Source organism: Amblyomma americanum, chromosome 7 (assembly GCF_052857255.1).
Source record: "Amblyomma americanum isolate KBUSLIRL-KWMA chromosome 7, ASM5285725v1, whole genome shotgun sequence".
NCBI classification, from domain to species: Eukaryota; Metazoa; Arthropoda; class Arachnida; order Ixodida; family Ixodidae; genus Amblyomma; species Amblyomma americanum.
The window spans coordinates 94,249,386-94,272,282 of NC_135503.1; the positions used below are offsets into that span (position 1 = coordinate 94,249,386).

Consider the following 22,897-nt stretch of genomic DNA (forward strand, 5'->3'; position numbering starts at 1 on the left):
AACTGCCTGCTATGGCATATTACGTACGCATGCTCTTTTAAAGGGAATCTCACTGCTCCTGAAGTCTATTGGGGGCGCACCCACGGTCACATATAGTGCATCACGTAATTGTGGATAGTTACAGTTTGGACCAATACAACACGGAACACAATTTTGTTTACCCTCTGATATGTTTTTTTTTTGTTTCCGGAAGCAGGCATTGTCCGCAGTAAATTCCGATCCGCTGAATGCAGCTCCAAGATTGATCATATGCACCAGCAAGTGTGTAGGCCTCCATATAACCGTAGGCTTCCGCCGCCTGTTTCACCAACATTTCTTCGTTTTTGTGACTAGCATTTGTAATTCAGCGTAGCAGGTAAAGAGAAACGGCATTAATAAAGCATTCGGTTTCACTCCGATGTGCTTATTGCGTGATTTAGTGTTCTCACACAAAAAAAAAATTCCAGGGGAATGTCTCATCTATTCGAAACAGTTGTATTTTAATCCCCCTCCACATTTCAGGAGTTACATCATAATGCCTCACAGCGTTTTCACTGCGGTGGTACCAAGAATGCGCAAGACAGGTTCAGTAGGCAGAGTGCAAGGTTGACTTTTTGTGGGGCACTGCCTTTTTCGTTTCTACCTTGGACCAGTAGTCGTGAAATAAGAGCCCCAGATTTTCTGTGGCGGAGAGAGCCCGGCGCTGGCCAGAATGTGACTCCAGGAAGGAAAAGTGAGCCAGGATTTTTTACCTGTTTCTGTAACTCTTTCGCGAACATTTTCTGCGTGCACTAATTACGCCATTAAAATGGCGTAATCAGTAGTCTCAACTAGACTAAACGTAAGTGACGTACCTTACAAGGTACGTGCAGCCTGTGGTGTCTCTTAAGACAGTTCTAATGTGAGCAGACAAGGGTAGATAAATGAGGTGCTCGTTATGACATAGATAAGGAAGAGAAAAGTCGCCGAAACCAAGAAAAACTTGTTCCAGTTATGTACTGTTGATCAATAGGAATACAATAATCTAATGATTTTATTGCTGAAAGATTCTGAAAGCAGAACGCTTTTAGAATAATCAAAACTTGTAGGCACGCACCGGGATTGCCATGCTTGCGTCACACGCTACCTGATCCGCTCCTTTTCTCTCACTGGCAGGCCTTGTTGCATGCTGCATGCTTTGACACGATTCTCTACGCACCACGTCTCGACGTAGCTGCGAAACGTAATGCAGCGGCGAGGGCCGCTAGATGAAGCAGGGAGGCCGCGACGGGTGGATGTATTGTGAACGCTAAATGGTCATATCCAGCAGGTATAATGGCCGACCAGAAAAATACGGTGTGAAGCATTGCTCGCCTGCTTAGGTCAGAACAGTGGCCTCTCAATTCTTTTTTTCTCCATAGTCGCAAACAGCCTGGAGAAATTCTCTACACCGCGCACAGCGACCCCGAACTCTATACGCAGCCTCCGTACTCACTCACGCACGCACACAGAGGGGGCGCAGTGGTTATATGAGCATGCGGCTAGCATGCATGAGGCGCGGCCATGGGGAGGAAAACGCGACCAATTTCTACCACGGCTAACTGCAGAAACTTCCGCGCAAGCTATAATTGGCGCTATCGTATGTAGAAAAAAACAATATCAAACCGCAAGAAGTTTCTGAAATGAGAAGAGATCGCTGTCTATCTATCCCTTTTGAATTTCTTACCCGCGCGGCCGTTGTAAGCGGCTGGCATCCGTTGCGTGTTTTGCGAACTCAGTCGCGTTATCTGGGGCGCTGTCGCCTGCTTTGCTGCACTGGTCACAGACACTTTGTCGTGTGGTTTTTTCATGTGTTAGTGACGTCAGTGCGATGACAGCTACGATGGTGTTCGGTGTTATGCTCATGACCTTCGAAATTGCCAACAGTGCTGCGAGACCCGCATAGATACGACGGGAACCAAAACCTGCGCTCGGTTTATCGGGAGCCACCGCTCATTTCGACGCTGTGCGTCATGAGGTGTTGTTCATAAAGCAGTCATCGCGTTTGGTCTTTAAAATGTCGGCACATTGTGGGAACAGGTCATGCAACTGTATGTTAACTGAATTCAATTCTTGCCGTGGATATTGGCATGAATGTTTGAGGCCATTGCTTGATAGTGTTTGTCTTCCACTGGTTTTCATAAATTCTGATTAATGTTTTTCAATTATCTACGATTTTAAGGTGCATTACATGCATGCATTAAATTGCACGCATTCACTTTGAACACAATGATCCTTTTGTATTGCATGAACAGTATGCTAGGAATAATCGAACATGTATTGTGTGAATGATGCACGAAATGCTTTACGTAAAATGGCGGCTGTGCCGTATGAGATAGACTCGTCACAGTTCTGTATAGCACGGAATGCTGTAAAATACACATATAGTGTAGTTTTAGAAATTTCTTTAGATTGAAAGTGACTGGAATGTTATACGTGTCAATAAAACAACATAATATATGTTCTTTGTGATCGTACTTTGGCCCAGCGCTGCGGTTATTATTGTCGAGTACAGCAACCCATTTAAATACGACAAAATAGCATTGCAACGGCGTATACTAAAGCCAAGTAAAGCGCCACGCGTGGCTGCATGCAGAGCAGGCGGACGTCGATAACTCCGAGCAGCTCTCCTAGCGAGCCAGATTTTGTTCGTCTGCGTTTGAAGCAGATGCCATTCGAACACCCCTCGTGCCTGCGTGTTTCGGTGGTCAGTTGTAGTGGAGATTATTGCGCCGTTATTCTGCCCCAACAGCTGCGTACGTAATTGAAGGAGGAATTGGCGCTGTGCAATTGGTGGCCAACAAGAGGTAGAGGCGCTTTCACTGCCCCGATGCGGTGTTCGGTGTGCATTTTCCGGGTATCCCCCAGTTTTGCAGGAGGTGCAAGCTGTCCCCTGGTATGTTCCTCGGGCTTTTGTAGTGAATTGATTGAGAAATGGGTCTCTGACTCCACTATTAGTAGAGGGAAAAAACGTTTGTGCCGCGCCGCTGTTTCGCCAGATGCCACTTTGCTATAAAAGATCATCATCACACATCCACGCACACAGCTCGATGTTCGGAAAGGGCACAGTACGAAATATGCGATTTTAATGTAATTCAGCATTAACGTGCGTACATTATTATAAAGACAGGAATAAAAATATAGAGCGTCGCAGCGGAGACAGCAAGAAGAGCTGAGTGCGGATGACGATGTGCTGCCTCTCACGACTAGGGGCTGCTTAAACGGACATTCTGGATGCAGGCAAGCAGCACGACGATGTCCATCTTGCGGACGCATAGCACGAATGGCTTATTGACCAGGAGCTCCACGTCGGGCAAGGCTTCCCTGGACGTACTGGGAACGTTGTCCACGACGTGTCGATAAGCGCGTGACACGATCGAGCTTGCATCTCCGGCCTGTGGATAGGAGAGAGAGAGAGGGTATACCATTCTCATGCAGTTTTTGAAGCGGAAGCAGATGTGCAGTTACGTTGCAACAAAGAATTCTCGGTTGGAGACGCCAGCTAGACAGGCACCCAAGTAGGGTTTCGTTCTGCGTTCACGGTCTTCGGCTCCTTCAAAATGCTCCTTTGAGCAAACTATGATTAGCAGCACAACTGTGATGCGAAACAAACTCTGCTCATGTCAGCCGATGTAAAAACGGCATGAGCATCCCCGAGCTTTCGCCTCAGTTTTAGGGCGTACGCTTGCGCTTAAGCGTAGCATGGCTGAACCTTTCCAGAGCACTTTTGAAAGGCGACGTCAACTGGGATGGTTTCCCAAGAGATCACTCCTCAAAAAAGCACAGCGGTCCACAAGCAGGTGGCTAAAGAAACTAAGGCGTCACCAAGGTATCTCTAGCTCTCTCTAAGAGCAAGCAGCGACAGGAAAGTGCCAAACAGTTTCAAAGTCGCCTCAGTGAGATAAACTATTCTGCTATACAAGCGCTTTTTCATGGTATGCGGACCCCATTATTATTCTTAGTCATTATCAGTGTGCAACTTCAGGATGGCTGTCAAGCGCATCTTAACAAACATTATTGGGGACGTCTAAGTTAGCCTAACTGGCACCTATAGGAGACGCTCTGCGCACAATGCAAGCTTCTTTGAGAGGATTAGGCTTCCAGGTTAGACAGTTTTGCGAATTAGCTCATATATTGAAGTGCAAGGCGACTGAGGTCACCACAGCTCCACTCATACTCATATACTCTTCCCAAGCAGTGCAGGTAATCGCCCCAATATTGAAAATGTATTGGGATATGCTCGTCCTGCAAAGGACGACTGTGAAACCATCCCTCTCCAATATTTGCCCAGTTACGTGTGCTGCTGGGGTTAATCTCGGTTCCACCTAAACACCATCGGTTCCACATACGTTCTGATTAAATTTATGTTCCAGTTATTTCATCAGAAACGAGAGTATTTTTAAGCCTCTCTACGTAGAACGGCAACATCACTCGCATCTTAATTACACCTTTTCATCAACGTCATCGTCTGCTTGACTACGCCCACTGCAGGCCAAATGCCTCATCATGTCTCTCCAATCAACCCTATCCTGTGCCAGCTTAGGCCACCGTAGAAAATTTCTTAATCTCATCCGCCCGCTTAACGTTTTACCGCCCCCTGCTACGCCTGTCTTCTATTGGAATCCTCTTCGTTACCCTTAAGGACCAGAGGTTATCTTGCCTTCGCTTTACATGCTCTGCCAAAGCCCATTTCTTCCTCTTTATTTCGACTAGGATGTTATTAACCCGGGTTTGTTCCCTCAATCATTCCGCGCGCTTCCGGTCTCTTACTGTTACACCTATCATTCTCCTTTCCATAGCTCACTGCGTTGTCCTTAACTTAGGCTGAACCCTTTTTGTTAGCCTCCACGTTTCTTCCCCATAGGTGAGTAATGGTAAGATACAAGTGTTGTGCACTTTTTCCTTGAGGGATTGGCATTTTAACTGAAACTGACTGGCTTCAAGTGGGACGACTAACTTTAAATGCAATTGCCGTGTTTTAAAATTTTATTGCGTTCCACTTAAACCAAAGTTGGTCCAGTAATACCTTGTGTCGTTCCAGGTAAAATTATGGCGACTTTAGTGCTCAAAAAGTTGAATATCTTAGGCGGACTGCAGAGGATACATCCCTCATTTCTTCTACTGGACGTTTGTAATTCCGTACTGGCTGGACATATAGGGGAGATTACTTTTTCGATTCGGTGAGCTTGCAAAATTGTGTATGCAAATCAGCGCTATTACAAAGTAGATGAAGAAACAAGACACACAGACCCCTCTTGTTGACTTCTTTCAAGGTTTTGATTGTTCGCGTTAATTTCTACTTTCGTGCACTGATGTCTTTTGTGCATCGCAGTCATTAGGCGACAAAATCTGACAGGTATTTCTAATCATTCTTCATTTGGATGCCACAAATCTATTATTGCAGTCAGGTGCCTATTGGTAATAGTTAAAAAGTTAACTATTAGAATTTAGTTAATCACACATACACACGCACACGCACGCACGCACGCACGCACGCACGCACGCACGCACGCACGCACGCACGCGCACACACACACACACACACACACACACACACACACACACACACACACACACACACACACACACACACACACACACACACACACACACACACACACACACACACACACACACACACACACACACACACACACACACACACACACACACACACACACACACACACACACACACACACACACACACACACACACACACACACACACACACACACACACACACACACACACACACACACACACACACACACACACACACACACACACACACACACACACACACACACACACACACATACCAGGTGTTTCAGGCAAGATGATCACTCGTGTTTAAAAATAGGGTTGTTGGGGTAAACAACCTTTTTCCGGCATAGTAATGCCAGCATTGGCGGACGTCAAAAAACAGACGAATCATCTTAACTGGCGAAGTGATTAACTAAATTCTAATAATAAACTTTCTAACTATTACGAATGGGCGCCTGATTGCAATTATAGATTTGTAGCCGGGCTTTAATAATAGCCAAATCTGTTTTTGGAATATCGACAACGCCATTACTGTCGCCGCTGTGGTACGACAAAATTCGGCTGTATAGCGCCAAAATACATGCGCTTTCTGAAAGCATGCAGGCAAAGCAACCTTTCCAGTGGTTGTTACTAGTCGAAATAGCCTACATTTGTCGTGCTACAGCGGCAAGAGTAATGCCATTTTCGAAAATTCTATAAACATATATGGCTATTACTAACGGCCGGCTACAAATCTCTAATTTCAATCCGGTGCCTATTGGTTATAATTAAGAAGTTAACTATTAGAATTTAGTTAGCCATTTAGCTAGTTAAGCCGATTCGCCTATTTTTTGATGTCCGCCAACACTCGTATTACTATGCCGCAAATTGCTTCTCGTTACCTGAAAAACCTCATTTTTAATAATTAGTGATCACCTTCCTTGAAACACCAGGTATATATATATATATATATATATATATATATATATATATATATATATATATATATATATATATATATATATATATATATATATAAGGTAAAGTAAATGAAGGGCCCGTTTCACAAACTTATGAAGGGAGCCATCAGTCACCGAAACCAAGGTGCATAGGGGAACTTTTTTTTTTATGTGTTGTGCTTATCAGTGGGATAATATTACTTAGATTAATAAATCGCTTAAAGAAAATTACTTATAAAGCAGCAGAAAAACAAAGATGCCGCAGGTGGGGCCCGAACCCACGACCTCCGAATATCGCGTCCGGTGCTCTCACCAACTGAGCTACGGCGACGGCTGTCCAATCTGCTGCTCTCGTGGGCATTTATGTTTATTTGGTGTACGCGAACCTTGAGAGTGTTCACCAGCGCCACCCTCGACCATAGCAGCGAACGTAGCACGTCCTGTAATACCGCGAGCGTGACGTGGGACGTCACCTAGCGGCGAGGGCGGAAACTGTGCGAGAGCCCTCTTAAGCAACCTGTGGCATCAAGACTGCCAGAACCGAGACCCTCGTTAAGCTATTAGCAGACAAGGTAAAGTAAATGAGGGGCCCGTTTGACAAACTTATGAAGGGAGCGATCAGTCACAGAAACCAAGGTGCATAGGGGAACGTTATTTTTTTTTTAATGTGTTGTGTTTATCAGTGGGATAATATTACTTAGATTAATAAATCGCTTAAAGAAAATTATTTATAAAGCAGCAGAAAAACAACCATGCTGCCGGTGGGATCCGAACCCACGACCGACGACTATCGCGTCCGGTGCTCTTACCAACTGAGCTACGGCGACGGCTGTCCAATCTGCTTCTCTCCTGGGTATTTATGTTTATTTGGTGTACGCGAACCTTGAGAGTGTTCACCAGCGCCACCCTCGACCATAGCGGCGGACGTAGCACGTCCTGTAATACCGCGAGCGTGACGTGAACGTCATCTAACCGCGAGGGCGGAAAATACCTACGGAATACCCACGAGAGCAGCAGATTGGCCAGCCGTCGCCGTAGCTCAGTTGGTGAGAGCACCGGACACGATATTAGGAGGTCGTGGGTTAGGATCCCACCGGCGGCATGGTTGTTTTTTCTGCTGCTTTATAAGTATTTTCTTTAAGCGATTTATTAATCTAAGTAATATTATCCCACTGATAAGCAGAACACATTAAAAAAATAACGTTCCCCTATGCACCTTGGTTTCGGTGACTGATGGCTCCCTTCATCAGTTTGTCAAACGGGCCCCTCATTTACTTTACCTTGTCTGCTAATAGCTTAACGAGGGTCTCGGTTCTGGCAGTCTTGATGCCACAGGTTGCTTAAGAGGGCTCTCGCACAGTTTCCGCCCTCGCCGTTAGATGACGTCCCACGTCACTCTCGCGGTATTACAGGACGTGCTACGTCCGCCGCTATGGTCGAGGGTGGCGCTGGTGAACACTCTCAAGGTTCGCGTACACCAAATAAACATAAATACCCACGAGAGCAGTAGATTGGACAGCCGTCGCCATAGCTCAGTTGGTAAGAACACCGGACGCCATATTCGGAGGTCGTGGGTTCGGATCCCACCGGCGGGATGGTTGTTTTTCTGCTGCTTTATAAGTAATTTTCTTTTAGCGATTTATTAATCTAAGTAATATTATCCCACTGAGAAGCACAACACATTAAAAAAAAATAACGTTCCCCTATGCACCTTGGTTTCGGTGACTGATGACTCCCTTCATAAGTGTGTATATATATATATATATATATATATATATATATATATATATATATATATATATATATATATATATATATATACTACACTCGAAAAAGGCTGGTCCTCCAGCCGAAACGTCGTGAATTAAATCCTGTTATGTTTCTTCAATTTTTGGTGATTTTATATTATATTGACCAAATCAGCTGCCAGAAATCACTTTTGGTGTATATATATATATATATATATATATATATATATATATATATATATATATATATATATATATATATATATATATATATATATATAGCACGTGACCAAGTTCCACTCGGCCAGCTGTAGCTATCGCGTCTCTCCAGGTTTAACCAGAGCTCAACCACCGCCAATTTTTTTCCGTGTTGGAGACCCTAGAGAACCCTACCATAGTGGTGCCAGTATATGCGGAGCTGCTAAATTGCTACAGGGGACAGAGGCTCAAGTACCCTCCGCCACACAACTCATTAGCACATCAAGAAGCAATGAACTGGCGGAGACTGCAAACAGGAACATTCTTCAACCTATACATTCTACACAAAATGTACCCTACACAATTCATGGACACATGCCCGTGGTGCGGGGCGACCCCCACGCTATACCACATTACATGGAAGTGCAAACGCAATTCTGTGCGCCACAAACTCAAAACCCCGAGTGCGGAGCAATGGGAGGGTCTGCTCACCAGCAGCGAGCTCACAGCCCGAAGGGCCCTTGTGCAGCACTCATGCGAAGCTGCAAGAATCAGCGGAGCCCTGGAATAGGGGCCCGACCTTGCGAAGAGACCAGACGTCAACTATGAAGACGACGGCCCACCGCTAATCTCATTGAGATTTCAATAAATGTTTCTCTCTCTCTCTCCCTGTGCTGTTTTGTCGCTATGCTGTGTTTGTGCGCCGTTTCGACGCATGCTGTTTTATCGTGTGCTATTCTTTCACTCTCCCCTTAACCTCAGCACATTCTTCACAGGTTCATTTCGCCCGGCTGCATGCTCGGCACATCCTATGTTTGCATTCGAAAATAAAACAAATCAATTGAAGCAGGTTTGGGCGTTCTATATTCGCCAGCATGACATCACAGTGACATAATGCTCTCACAGCGTTCTTTTGCAAAAGAGAGCACAAATAAACTTGGACTCTTAAGAAGTAACGAAATATTCGCAAGAATTTCCGCATATGCTTATGACGAATGCCTTGTTCTGAAGCCTTGGTGTCTCGAAGATTCAAGTCGGAGGCAAAAGATGATGCTCGTTTTAAGAGTTACTTTGAATATTTAGCAACACCTCAACTAAAGAAAGGTTGGCGCCGGACGGTATGACATCACTGAGACCTGCAACGGATATGTTTTTGTCTGGTTTACTATCCGAAATATCTTGCTTCCTCGGCGTATATACACAGACGAGTATTTAGCGCACCAGCCGTGAGCAAAACGCGACCTCAAAGGCGAACGCGTGCGCACGCGGTCAATTCTTCAAAGGTGGCGCATGGCCATCGACCGGCCGCCATCTCAGCGCTTTATCACGGCGACGAGCTGTGGCACCACTGATAATCAGTTCGGGCCCACAGGTCTTGCCTTAATGCTGATCTAATCTCCGAGGCTCTTTTCAAGGGCATGACTAAGCCGCCGTAGGCGTGGCAAAGAGTAAACGTGATGCGCAGCTTCCAGCCCGAACTGACATAACGATGGCGTGCGAAGCTGCGTTGCACTGCTTCTTATAGAAAATGCTGCTGCGGTGCACATGCACCCGAACACAGCAAAATGGGCACAGCAGAAGAAATGGGGGATTAATTAGAAAACTCCAGGGCTCATTGGCGTTCAATGGCTTCTTTTCGCGCACTGTCGTCAGCGTGTGTGTGTTCGAACGCCTTCTCTGCAAAAAAAAAAAAAACAAACAAGGTTCTTTATATTTGCTGCGCGCGTGACAATACCTGTTTATGTTATAGCTCTGTCTACTGGTAAACCAGGAGGCAACCTTCTTGCTCTAAGGCAGCTAGGAAAGAAACGCCAGTGAACCTAATGCCATACCTGTATACAACGGAAGGGCTGTTGTCATCTTCCACGCAATGAGAATACATGGCACTTAAGATTAAACCTCTGCCCCTGTCACACAGCTGACACTGACCGGCGGGGAAGGGAAAGACAGCAGCTGGAGCGGTGCGCTGCTCATGGGAAAAGCCTGGCAGGCGACAGTTTCTCTGTCGAGGGAGGAAGAGAGAGAGAAGGGAGGGCACGAACATTGTGTCTATTATCGTAATCGTCCTGATTTCACCGTTACGCGCCGTGATAAAGATCTGAGGTGCCGGCTAGACGCCGGTAGCGCCGGCAGCTTACACTTCGACATGTTCGAATATCAACCAAAAGTTGCATCATGTCTCCTATAAATGCGAGAGTTTCTTACACGGGTTACTAGCATGTTCCTTGTTGAAAAGAGCGCTCATGCATCTTGTGTTACTCTCCCGTTTTCTGCATGCTCGCATTAAGTCTTTCTAACTGCACGCACGCACCACAATATCCAGCCGCGCCCGATGCATGGCCCACGAAAGTGAGGCGTGCGAGGTCGGGGTAATCCGCTGGAAAGCGGCGTCCCTCCCGAAAGCCTGCCGCACGCCCATTTCGCGCAACACGGGCCCGAGGTTCGAACCGGTCTCGGCGCTGACCACCGGCAGCTCAAGGACCACCCGGCGCCGAGAGCTGCGCAGGTCCGAGAACACGTGCTCCAGGACCTGCGAAGGCGGCCGTCGGTACACAGTCGTTTCATGGGCCAACGTCGGGTGAACGTTGGACCAACGTCGGACCAACATCTGACCGCAATTGGCGGCTCCGGGGCATTTTTTGATCATTGCTCAGCTAAATGGGATCGCCAGTTTTCTTTTTTAGGAGGTGCCTAGGTCCATGGTAAAAATTAGTACAGGTGGACAATTGTAGCTGGGCTATGAGTTGGGAATTAAAAATACTCTCTCCAGAGGCGCACAGGCCGTAGGCGCCCGACGAGCTGAGGATGTCAATACAATAGTGAGCACGCTTGTTTGTGTGCTCGAATGGTGTGCTGCAAAATACATGGAATGAAATTTTGTTTGTATTGATTTGGTATGGGCAAGGAACTTGTGCCTGTGCGGGTTGATAAATCATCTGCTTGCGCTGCAGTTCCCCCCCCCCCCCCCCAAGTGTTGTCTCTTAAAATATTTTTCTTTCTTGCACAGCGAACCACTCGAAAGCTCTAGACAAGTGAGCTGACTTGTCTACAGGGATGGGAATGAACATTAATGTTATTAGGTGCAACCTAAGACATCCAGTACGTTGAAGCTTTCATGGCTAGAATAACCGTCAGAGATAGAGAAATTTCATCGCAGTACAGCGTTTCGAGTCACGCTTATGTCAACCTTTTTCAAGAGCTTAATAATGCCGAAGGGCACCTAAAAGTATTTCAAACAAATGTTTCTTTAGTCAATAGAATTTTCCACGTGAATTCCATTCCTACGTTCTCAGTCGTATTTAACTAAGCATTTCGCCGCCCCTTTTGCTGTAGATATATATACCGTCGCGGGAAGACAAATATGGACCGCACGTCGACACAAGACGGCGCAAATCATTACATATTTGATGCACATGCAAATTATACCAAATTTTTTTTAGATGGCGCCAATGAACATTTATATCTACGAAAACGCAACGCGACAAAAGAATTTGAATGCGGAAGCGTCGTCGATATTATTCGCATCGCGATTGTACGTCTTGGTGTCGCTAAAATGTGTGCAAGTATTCTGGAGATATGCACCTGGAGTGCTTGACACAGCTGTTTTTTTACTCTCTTCGCTCTTCGTAAAATATGCCCTGAGAGCCGCCACTATGAAAATTACTTATTTCCAGCCCCCAGAGAGTGCACCTTGAACCGACCTACCCACAGCACAGTTGGACGTGTCATTGGTTTACCCTATGGCTACCCTAAAACAGGAGGCCGCATTCCTCAGTGCGGTCTGCGGGAGGAGAGGCTTCTCGTTTTTATTTTTCACAATTAACACAAGCTGGGGTTTTGTTGGATGAAAACTTCCAGCCAAGAATAGCTCTGCGATGGTAAAACAGCGTCAGGTGATCGGCGTGAAGCATGGCGGTACAAGGCACCCACCTCTGCGGTCAAGTTGTGGCAGAGTTCGTCGAGGCTCCCCGAAGGCAGCAGCACGGTGACCGAGAAGGCATCGCACGAGAGGGGCACGTCCACGGCCTGGAGCGAAGGCCACTGCAACCGCGCGTAGCCGTACACGGCGCGGCTACGCAGCGTGCGTGCCGCTTCTACGTCGCCAAACGGGCTCATCTGTGGCGCGCGCAAAAGGGCTGCGATTGTACTGGGAACACAGCCTACGTGGTCCCAAAGGAGAACGATTGTTGATTTAACTGAAGCACAGAAGGGTGTACCCTAACTATGAACACCAAACATACAACGTTCAATGCTAGAGCACTCGCAAGCAAGTCTATCAAAGTTTTATTGCATCAAGAAATTTCAGTCCTTAAGCGACATCGTAAACTATGCGTCGATAGGTGAACCAGCGAGGCATATACAGTGTAAAAAGCTATCACATTCTCTTTGAGAAATGCCTGAAACGGCACCGTGCAAGTATCTCAATCTCCAAATTCAAGAAATGGTTGTGGCCATTGCAATAAAAGTGAAAAGTAGGTGCGATTTACATGTAGTGCAAGCAGAAGCTCTAATGTGCCACCAAGAAAGCAGCTGATATCTTGTATGTTTTCCAAGCGGCAATTAAAATTGAATGCTAGAGTAGACCATATATTCATAGGCGGAGGGTCCGTTTGAAAAACCCACGTGGGGTAACGCAGACCTGCGCAGAAATGTTGGAATATTTTGCGGAACGCAGCTGCATAATTCGTAATTATGATAATATTCAATGACAACAGGAAGAACAAAAATTGGTGGTATAGACTCCAAGTATCCCGGCTAAAAATAAAATATCTCCATTAAGGACAATGTCTCCCAAGATATAAATTAATGATAATATATAAGATAAGAAGGATAAAAGATAAAACAAGAAATAGGATGAGTGGAGGAATTGAAAAAGTAGCAGATTCTTTGATTTATAAATTCTCTTAATCTGCTCTCGCTGCGTCTCACTCCGTCAATGCAATATAAATTTCAGTCATGGTGGTTTAAGATTTGGGCTATCTGAAACGACATTTCCGTTATGCGTTCTTTCAGATATATTTGATGGAGATACCAATATTTATGCGCGGTCACTTGACAGTTCCAGGTCTGCAAGCTCACTACCAATTCAATGTCCAATATTTGTATGCTGCGGACCAGTGAGTTTTTGGGCAGGCTGTATAATTTACAAGTCGCCCTGCAGTTGTCTGAGTTATTTTCTTTTTTGCCAAGTCATTATTGATCCGAGGTCATCCTCTTCTCTTCTACCGGTGGTAGGGGAGCGAGAGAGAGAGAGGGCACTCCACAAGTGGCAGGTGGAGAGAAGCAAATTCTATGAATGCCACCTGGCAGGTGACGACTTCAGACACGCTGACTCTGAACGAAAGTTTTTGTCATTATGGCTCTTAATGGTGCCGCATTACAAAAATATATATTTTTTAAATTTTCGTGAAGTGCAGTCATATATGGGTCAATGCACAAATGCATTTACCGACTAAATTTTCCCTCTTTTTGCCCACATGTTTTTGTCCGTCCACACCATGTGAAACCAGCGCCTGAAGGACACGGACCGAAAGAGAGCCACACTACGCTGCCTCCTCTTTTTCCTTTTCTGTCTGTGTACTTCAAGCGCTGGCTGTTATAAATGCATAACCAACCACCCCAACAATCCACCGTGAGAAAAGTCGGGAAAATAAAACACACGCTGGAAGCTATGCGTTTGAGTAGGAGTCGAACCTAAGCTTTCTAGGTGGCTTTCTAGTATGGGTCATGGAAATGCGGCCTGCGAGTCAAGATGCGAGCAGACAGCGCTCCTGCTCCTTTCAAATAGTGTGCAGGTAAGAGAAGCTTACACAAAGGGCCCCATCTCTCGTATTGGATTCGTGATTATTTTGAACTGCTCTGACATTGAAGCCGCTGAATCTCATCTTGGGCGCATCGGCCGCATTTCGATGCAGGCAAATGAAATAGCGCCCGTTCATTGTGCTTCACCTGTGTTCGTTAAAGAGCCCCAGTGGTTCTGAACTAATCCGGAACTCTTTTCTACAGAGTCTCTGGCAGCCCATGCTTCGCTTTTAGACGTTAATCCCCCCTTATCATCTCATAACCAACGTGTTTTCTATTACCAAACCCTCTGATGTCATCCCAAATTGTCAATCCAGCCCTTTCTGTCTCTCTCTCCTCCCCCTCTCGCTCTCATGCTTCTCTATCCATACCCTGCTGCACATGGCGAGGTAGCACAAATGACTTCACAAGGTATCAATCCGGAACTGGCATCACTGCGGAAGACCACAGAACGAATGAGGCGTCCGCGCTGCTTGTATTGAAGAGCGGATGCGCTGACGAACGCGGGTTACGCAGGAGGCGGTGATATAGCTCATCTTCCTTTCTACTAAGCGGTTAGTTTGCTCATCGGGCATTGCAAGGCATTTGCTAAGCGCCCACCTTTTCGGTGACCGGATGCTTCCACGAAGCAGTGCGCACCGCGGCCGAGCTGAGGAGCACGATGCCCGTGTCGGCCGAGAGGGCGCAGCGATCGGGCAGGATGTCACCGGTGACGCCCGCGCCCAAGCGGCAGTACCGGTTGGCGCTGCGCCGCTCTCCTTCGGCGTCCTCGCCGAAATCTGCCGCGTCGACGGACGTGCGGTAGACGCGCTGGCCGATCTGGCAGTACGATCTGTTCAGAGGGAGCGCCGATCCCACCAGCACCCTGCATCCGAAGTTTAAGGTGATGGACATGGAGGGACCGCCAGTCAAACGTTTACTTCTAGTTAAAGTGCACCAAACAAAAGCGGCACAGTGATCAGCTCGCAGACACGAGAAATAAAATTCGTTGCAAACGTGGCAGCACTTGAATCAACTAAAGAAAATAATTGCTGAACTCTAAAAACAAAGCAGACGTATTTTACTAATTAACAATACTGACCCCTGAGAACTAAAAGACACCTGCCATGTCGAGGAAAATAAATCCGTGTGAAGAAATGGCGGGACCGATTTACTGAAAAATTACAGTGCATAAATACCATCGATTAGTGCGATTGATAGCATGCGCGTCTCTGGGCCAGTGAAACCGACTCCTCCTGAAAGTAATTCGGTGCTTCCAAAGTGAATTCTACCCTACATTTGTTTTCATAATCAGGGATTGGTTATTTTTGGTGCTTCTGTGAACTACAGCTGGTAAAATCCCAGACCAGAGGCCACTATGCGTAAGTGTGAACGCATATGCGGGAGGGATGTTTCTGCAACAAATGAAAGCGTGCTCTTCAGGGAGACCAGAGCAGCGGCAGGACTCACTTGTTGGCCATACAGAAGAAGGGCTGCTCCTCCTCCAGCGTTGGTGCCCCTTCCACAGGGAACATGATGACTCGCCGCATGGCGGGGTGGATCAGAGGTAGACGCACCTGCTCGTAACATAGGAAAAAGGATCGTTAGAACGGAAAGTGCAATCTGAGTTGCTGAGCACGTTTCATTTTCTCCAACGAGTACTCCTTACGGTCCTCAGATATACAGGGTGCCCAAGCAAACTTTAGCCGGTGTTTAAATATCTGCTGCGGCACTCTAAGACGACGCGACAAAATGCATGTTGCTGGCTATTGTATGGAGCAACTCACATTGTTTTTAAATTGGGCTTCACTGCATAGTTATCGAGATTGACTAACCAGATTTGCAAGCAACAAAGAGAGGCTAAAAAGTCCGATGAGATAGTGGTAGAACCATCTGCGAAAGGTCCGAATGTACAGTTTTAACTTATCATCTATCAGGTATCGACTTCTTTTTCGCTTTCTGCAGATGCCGGCGAAATAAAAAAAAAATACCACATGGACTTCCGTTTGCGCGCTACGATTGCAGTGCTGTGAAACGTTCTGCCAACGATGAGCTCATTTAGCCCGGTGTGCTGCTGCTTAAAACATGACAGGGCAGCGACGCAGGCACTGGTTGGGTGATTACGCGAGCGCTAGCGATAAGGACTGTGTCTGCTGGTCGCTATCATCGAGCGCCGCAAGGGAGGCATACCGCTGGTGGAAATCCCACAGCCAGCTCCTGCGCCGCTTCCCTGTTACCTTTTAAGAGGTCGCACACGGGGCTAAATGAGCTGTTCAATCTGACACGGAACGTTTGAGAGCGCTGGTATCGTGACGCGCAAGCAGGCATGTCAATTTTTTTTTGTATTTCGCGGGCATCGGCAGTGAGCTAATAAGAGCTGATACATAATAGAAGGAAAGTTAAAAACTTTTATTCGGTCATTTCGCGGACTGTCCTACAATTTTCCCATTAGCGTTTTGCGCCTATCATTGTTGCTTGCAAAGTTAGTTGTTTAACCTCGACTAATTTTACAACTAAGCATAATACAAAAAGAGTCCGACTTGCTCCATACAATAATCAGGAGCATGTATTTGGTCGCGTCGTCTTAGAATGCCTCGACTTATTTTTAAACCATGGCTAAAGTTACCTGGGACACACTGTATAAACTACACTGACCTTATTGGCCTTCGTATAACATAACGGCTGGTAATATTTAAGCGCATGGTTGTTGCAATTGAACTAATCTTGTCAAATCTTGTCATTGGCAGATAGGCAGGTATATGTGGAAGTTTTACTGGAAAAATGCTGGTGAAGTGGTTGTCGCAAGTGGCGATGAACAGCTGCGGCGATTGTACAGTGCTACCCACGTTGGCGATGGTTTCAAAGGCAGGCAGGATATCCCTAAGAGGCATGTGAACTGGACAGTCTGTTTCCGCTATCGATATTGTATTACTGCTTGTAGTAGCTTTGTGGGCGTTTTTCTTTGAAGTGGGCCGTCTCACAGGGATGACGTACAATTGTGATTTTCGGTTGCACTCGAGGAAACTGCCAAGTCTAGGAATGTTTACTTCCGATAAACAGTGGAGGCACGAGGAGAGCCAGATACAATTCTCTTGAAGCACAAACCAGGATGCTACTCTCTTAAAGGGACGTGAGGAGAAATTGAAGTTGGCTTGTATCAATAGAATACCAGCTCCTGATCACAAAAACGCCACTCTTACTGAAAACAAAGATCTTGTAATGTAGAAAATCGCAAGACCCAAAATACAGGTGTCGCCGCCACAGGCCAATCTCGCAAGTACAAGCGTGATGACTTCCTAGGACAAGAGGCGCCACCTTGGAAGAATTTTCCTTACTTCATGGAACCCACGAATCTCTGAGGCTGGCAAAGGAAGGTTGCGCACCGCACCGCTAGCTGCCAGAAATCATGGAGTCTGCGTTTACGTCACGTATCATGTCACTCCGTTCTGAGACGTCATGAGTTGCCGTGGCGTCATAAGAGTTCCCTGAGTTTGAATCAGAGCGGCGGGAAAAACTTTTTCATCTTCCAATCCAAATTTCATTGAAATAAATGCATCTTTCGCGCCCGGACAAGCGGCAACAAATCCATGAAATGCCGAACTATCAGATTTTGCTAACAAAAAAAATGATAGAGTTCTCCTCGGTGTCCCTTTAACAGCCACTTTCTCATGAAAGTGCATGATTTGACGCAAGCTATACAGTTTTGTGTTCGAGATGACGCAGCTCAACCAGCTCAGTGCAGATTATTCGCACTGAAGTCTAAAAAAAAAGTGAAACCTTCATAACATGACAGAAATGAATATGTCCTGGTTTCTACAAGCTGGCAGCTGCCAGTTCCGTTTCGTAAACCGAGAAACGCTCTGCAACCTGCAAATACTCGATTCCCCAACTCCTAAGTCATGTCGCAGCCGCAGTCGCAGCAACCACGTTTTTCAAAATTCACTGTCTATATCACGTTGCAAGGGTGGGTTGGAAAATCTCGGTTGGGATGGTGCTGTGTTGTGCATTGAAAGGGTGCCAGATGACCCGCCGCGGTGGCTCAGTGGTTAGGGCGCTCGACTACTGATCCGGAGTTCCCGGGTTCGAACCCGACCGCGGCAGCTGCGTTTTTATGGAGGAAAAACGCTAAGGCGCCCGTGTGCTGTGCGATGTAGTGCACGTTAAAAATCCCCAGGTGGTCGAAATTATTCCGGAGCCCTCTACTACGGCACCTCATTCTTCCTTTCTTCTTTCACTCCCTCCCTTATCCCTTCCCTAACGGCGCGGTTCAGGTGTCCAACGATATATGAGACAGATATTGCGCCATTTCCTTTCCCCAAAAAACAATTATTATTATTAAGGGTGCCCGATAGAATATCCTTTAGCTAGAGAGAAAAAAGGGGCAGGTTGCGTACAGAAAATGCGGGGATTAACTGAACTCATAAGCCCTGGGACAAAAATATACTGTACCTGCTGGTGCACTAAATAAGTATGTGCGCAATTAGAAGTTGATGGGAGCACGTTAGGACAAAACACACGAGCGACGAGTACACGTCATGCGAATATACCAGTGGCTGACCGACCTGAGAAATTTCCAAGTATACACAAGAGAAACAAATAACAAATTTTTGACTAAACACAACGCAAGTTTATTAATAACTGTTTTTGGGGAAACAAAACGGCAATGGCGGTTTCATTGTATAGAGGTTTCCGAGTGGCATCGTGACGAAAGCGATGAATGATGGTATGAATAGATAGAGAGAAAGAGACACCGCAGTGGAGGGCGATGGATTAATTTCCACAACGTGGGGTTTCTTAACAGTGAAATTCAAAACCAGAAAGCCTTCGCGTCATTTGGGTAAACACGAAGGAGAGCCCGCAACAGGTAAGTGAATACTGAACCTGTGATTTTTACGGAGACATTTCTTTAAGCAGGCAAATGTTTATAGAAATTATGCAATTATATCAGCAATAAAATAATTCTCGAAATATGTGTTGATGTTGGGAATTTCTATTTAGCACAGCACACTACTTAATAAATTTCATTCTAAGTCAGAGCTTAATTGTTCGTTAACTGACACTGAATATGCTGTGTTCGCGCAAGTTACCTTGCGCAAGCTAGCAGCGGCACTAATACAATTTTCAAATGGTCTGCATAGATCATTGTAGAATGCATTGCCCTCAACAATTCATTAAACCTCATACAGTGCTCTCAGAGAAAAATTTCAATTTAATGGAAACATTAAGAAGATAGGTGCGCACCAAATAATCGAGCAAGCTTTTTACACTTGCTAACCTTTGATGCGCTGAAGCTGTCCCGCACGTGAATGGGACCTATGCTATTGCAAAAAACGTTTTGCACCTTATGTCCAAAACGGCCGCATGTTAGACGCGGACGGAGATGCTGTGAATGCAGATGATAATGAAGGAGGCGTAAATGTACTCGGAAAAAGAAAAACTTCACGCCTGGCAAAAATTTCTGGTTGGTACCAAGCTGGCTGAGGTCCACATATACGATGTCCTGATCACTGAATCCCGGCCGGAGCAGCCGCGTTTCAATGGAGGCGAAATGGAAAAAAAATTCAGTCTTCCAATCGCGAGGAGCTCACGTGAGGAGGAAAATGATTCCAAAAAAGGCGCAGAACATCAGTGGACGTCCATTGGTTATTGAACACACGTTCGCTGTCGCTAGCTTCTGTCTTTCGAGCTTATCTACAAATGGTACATGGGAGCTAGATAGTATACAGACGGTAGAAGGGTGCACAATTTAATCAGGAGGGAAGAATGCTTACAGAATAAGTCCTGACTATGTGTTCCAAGGGCTGAACGCATTTATAGAGGCTACCATTATTTCAACGCCTCCTCAAAAGTGTGTAAGAGTGAATTAGTTTGCAGAAGTTGGGCCTAGAAGGGTACCTCGAGTGCGTCGCCCAGTTCCCGCTCAGTGTCCTCCTCGGCTCCGGCGGTGAGCAGCGCCAGGGCCACCGTAGCGGCGTACGGAGACACCACCAAGTTCTCGCCTGCGCCGCAGCGGGAATACAGGCCCCGGAGCAGGTTGCAGCCTAACACCCGCACAGCCCGATTCACGTCCACCATGATGCACTTCTTCTTTTTCGACAGTGGCTCGCGGACCCGCAAAAAAGCGCTGGGTGCGCTCTCTGTTCAGGAACATGCGATGATGTCGTCATCGGGAAAGCGGTACACTGTCAAAAGAGGCCAAGAACAAAAATAATTGCCCCCCCCCCCCCCCCTGTGGGGTAACTGTCATCCTCCGTCCTTACATGCGAAGGGTAGGTCACACTTCGAAGGAGGGCCCCGAAATCACGGCCAGCTGACTTCAATTCCGATCTATTTATGCGTTCTGCATTTCTTCCGTGTTTCTCTGTGATACAAAAGCGCCCATCCACACCTTGCTGCGGTCTGCATTGAAGTGAAAACGACCCGTTTTCAGCACCAAGCTTCAGCAGGGTGCTTGTTGATCATGAAAGTATTTTGAATTTGATCAAAAATTGGTGGTCGGTAGCCCTATTCCAAGTGTCCGCCGGATCTTGAATCCGCTGTGGTTTTCAGTCATCTCTTGCTGAACTCAAGTGCAGCTTTGTTGGGCAAAAATTTGAAACTGGAACCTTGCACGACACTGGTATGTAAATATTGAAGGCAGTGGTCAAATATTCTGATATGCAGCAAAATCCTTCTTTTAAAGTATTTAGAGCGATCGCATCATACAGTTAAGACTGCCCTAGGAAATCAATGGGGAGGGGTATTGACGATAGCAAAAACTAGAATTAAAAAGAAATGCAAGACTGCCATCCGGTGATCTGCGGATATATTGATAGCTCAAGGGAAATCTTACATTATGTGAGAAAAACTGATTGCAAAAACGGTTTCCCGCTCATAAACACTTTCGTCCAGAATGGCTGGGTATGTTCAGGTGTAAGGTCGCCAGCATTTCCTCCAACTGTTCAATCGTCGGTTCTATCCTCTCTCTCTCTTCGCGCCGCCTCCGCAGGTCCATACCACGTGGTACAGGTCCGCTTCTATGCCACAGTGCGTGCATTCTAGTTTATACTCTTCTGTGCAAATCGCATTAATCTTTTTGTGCTTGACTGCATGTCTGGGTCCATTGCTCTCGGTGACATTTCTTGCTCATTGCGTCGTCCTCAATCTGGTGGCGCGTACTCATGTTCTGGCTCCTGTGTTTCTATCTTTGGCCGCGTCTCTGTCTGCTCACATAAGCGGACAGTCTCATATTAATTGAATAAAACGCCAGTAACCTAAAATTTTCCGGGCAAATTGCCGAGCTCCTTACTTAGAGAAGTGCTCTGACCGATTACTTTAAGAAGTTAAAGTGAGTGCTACATTTTTAGGCACATTTGCGCAAGCAGGAATTTGAGAATTTTCAGCCGATTACACGCAACAGCATACTCATCATTTGTAGTGCATTTGCGGCATGAAAGCTTACGCTTTCTTCCTTACAGCTTACACAGGCAACATAGCATAGCATTAAACTAGATTTTTTTCTCCAAATGAAACCAAACAAGACCGCGCCACCTGGAACTTTGTTCAGCGCTAGAGTCTGCGTCATACATGTGTAGAGCACTCAGGCAGTGCGCACCACTCAATAAAAACTAGAACTAGAATGCAGCCTATGGTTTCCTGGTAAAGTTGCCGAGCCCACCTTCTTTCCAAGTCTACGTAGCCCTACTTCCTTGTAAGGTTTTTCGCTGAAGGCTAGAAGTTTCGACGAGGTGTCGATTTTTATGCAGGAAAAAGCGCTCATCGAGCGGTTTGCACCAGAGTGACGCAGAGTAACAATGCTCGCAATACTTAATGAAATGCGCTTTTGAAATAACATCACATGACTAGTGGCAGGAAAAGCAAAATCTATTTTGGGGTCTTCCAAGGACCGCAGAAATGGGAAGACAACGTTGCTTGAAATGACCTCGTGAGATCAGAAGTGTCCTGTGTTTTGATATGTAACTTGAATTCAATTCCAAAATTAGTTGCACAGTTTTGCTATTCTGAATTACTTAAATGTAAGCCGCCGAGGTAATACTTGAACCTCAGGTACAGTCTTCGCGTGTCAGTACAGATTCCACTATACACCTTGTGTCCTTGGCGCTCGCTTTCCGCCTGTTTATGTTTGTTCAGTCAACTTCGCGATTTCACTTCCGCTATAAGGAGTTTAAATTATTCGGCCTAAATAAGGGATTGAGATGAAATATTTCATGAATTCTGTGGGAAAGCTCGCTAGATTTGTTTTTGCGCGTGTGCATACTCCTCTCTTGCAGTGAAAGACGTGCTACATGCGTTAATTCTCGCTCTCAGCGCAACACGAACGGGACACAAGACGAAGGACTAGCACAAACAGGCGCTGACTATCAACATTTATTGAAGAACGAAAAGCGTATAAATACAAACAGTGAACTACTTATCAATCAACAAAAGTTATCCGGAAGGCACGTGGGAGGTCAGATAACTTAATTCCCTCTCAGATAACGTTAAGGAAGGGCTGCTGATACATTTTGCGCAGTTGTGGTAAATATAAAAAGCTTCCATTATCTCGCGTGTTAATTTATTGTTATGTCGGAACAGGAATTTCCGCCTTGCTGAGTGCTACATGCGCATCTGGAAGAGTTTCTTCGAGTTTTTGGTTATCATAGGTTACAACACTTATTTATTTCTTTACCCTCAGGGCCCGAGGGCATTA

At 46.1% G+C, this 22,897-nt stretch overlaps 1 protein-coding gene across 1 annotated transcript; it reads right to left on the reverse strand.

Annotated features, from left to right (window-relative positions):
* Positions 1-14,817: 14,817 nt before the first annotated feature.
* Positions 14,818-20,283, reverse strand: LOC144097948 (uncharacterized). Its single transcript, XM_077630542.1, has 3 exons — positions 20,104-20,283; positions 15,679-15,785; positions 14,818-15,094 (listed from the first exon to the last, which is right to left on the reverse strand). Exons 1-3 carry the CDS (start codon positions 20,281-20,283, stop codon positions 14,818-14,820), a joined length of 564 nt encoding a protein of 187 aa, XP_077486668.1.
* Between the last annotated feature and the right edge of the window lie 2,614 nt (positions 20,284-22,897).

Bases quoted from the DNA above. Each gene is read 5' to 3' on its own strand.
- LOC144097948 (XM_077630542.1), bottom strand. From the start codon at position 20,283: ATGGTGGACGTGAATCGGGCTGTGCGGGTGTTAGGCTGCAACCTGCTC. The intron at 15,786-20,103 runs GTACCCTTCTAG...TGTTACGAGCAG, and splicing joins AACTGGGCGACGCACTCGAG to GTGCGTCTACCTCTGATCCA. The intron at 15,095-15,678 runs GTGAGTCCTGCC...CTTCGGATGCAG, and splicing joins TTCTTCTGTATGGCCAACAA to GGTGCTGGTGGGATCGGCGC.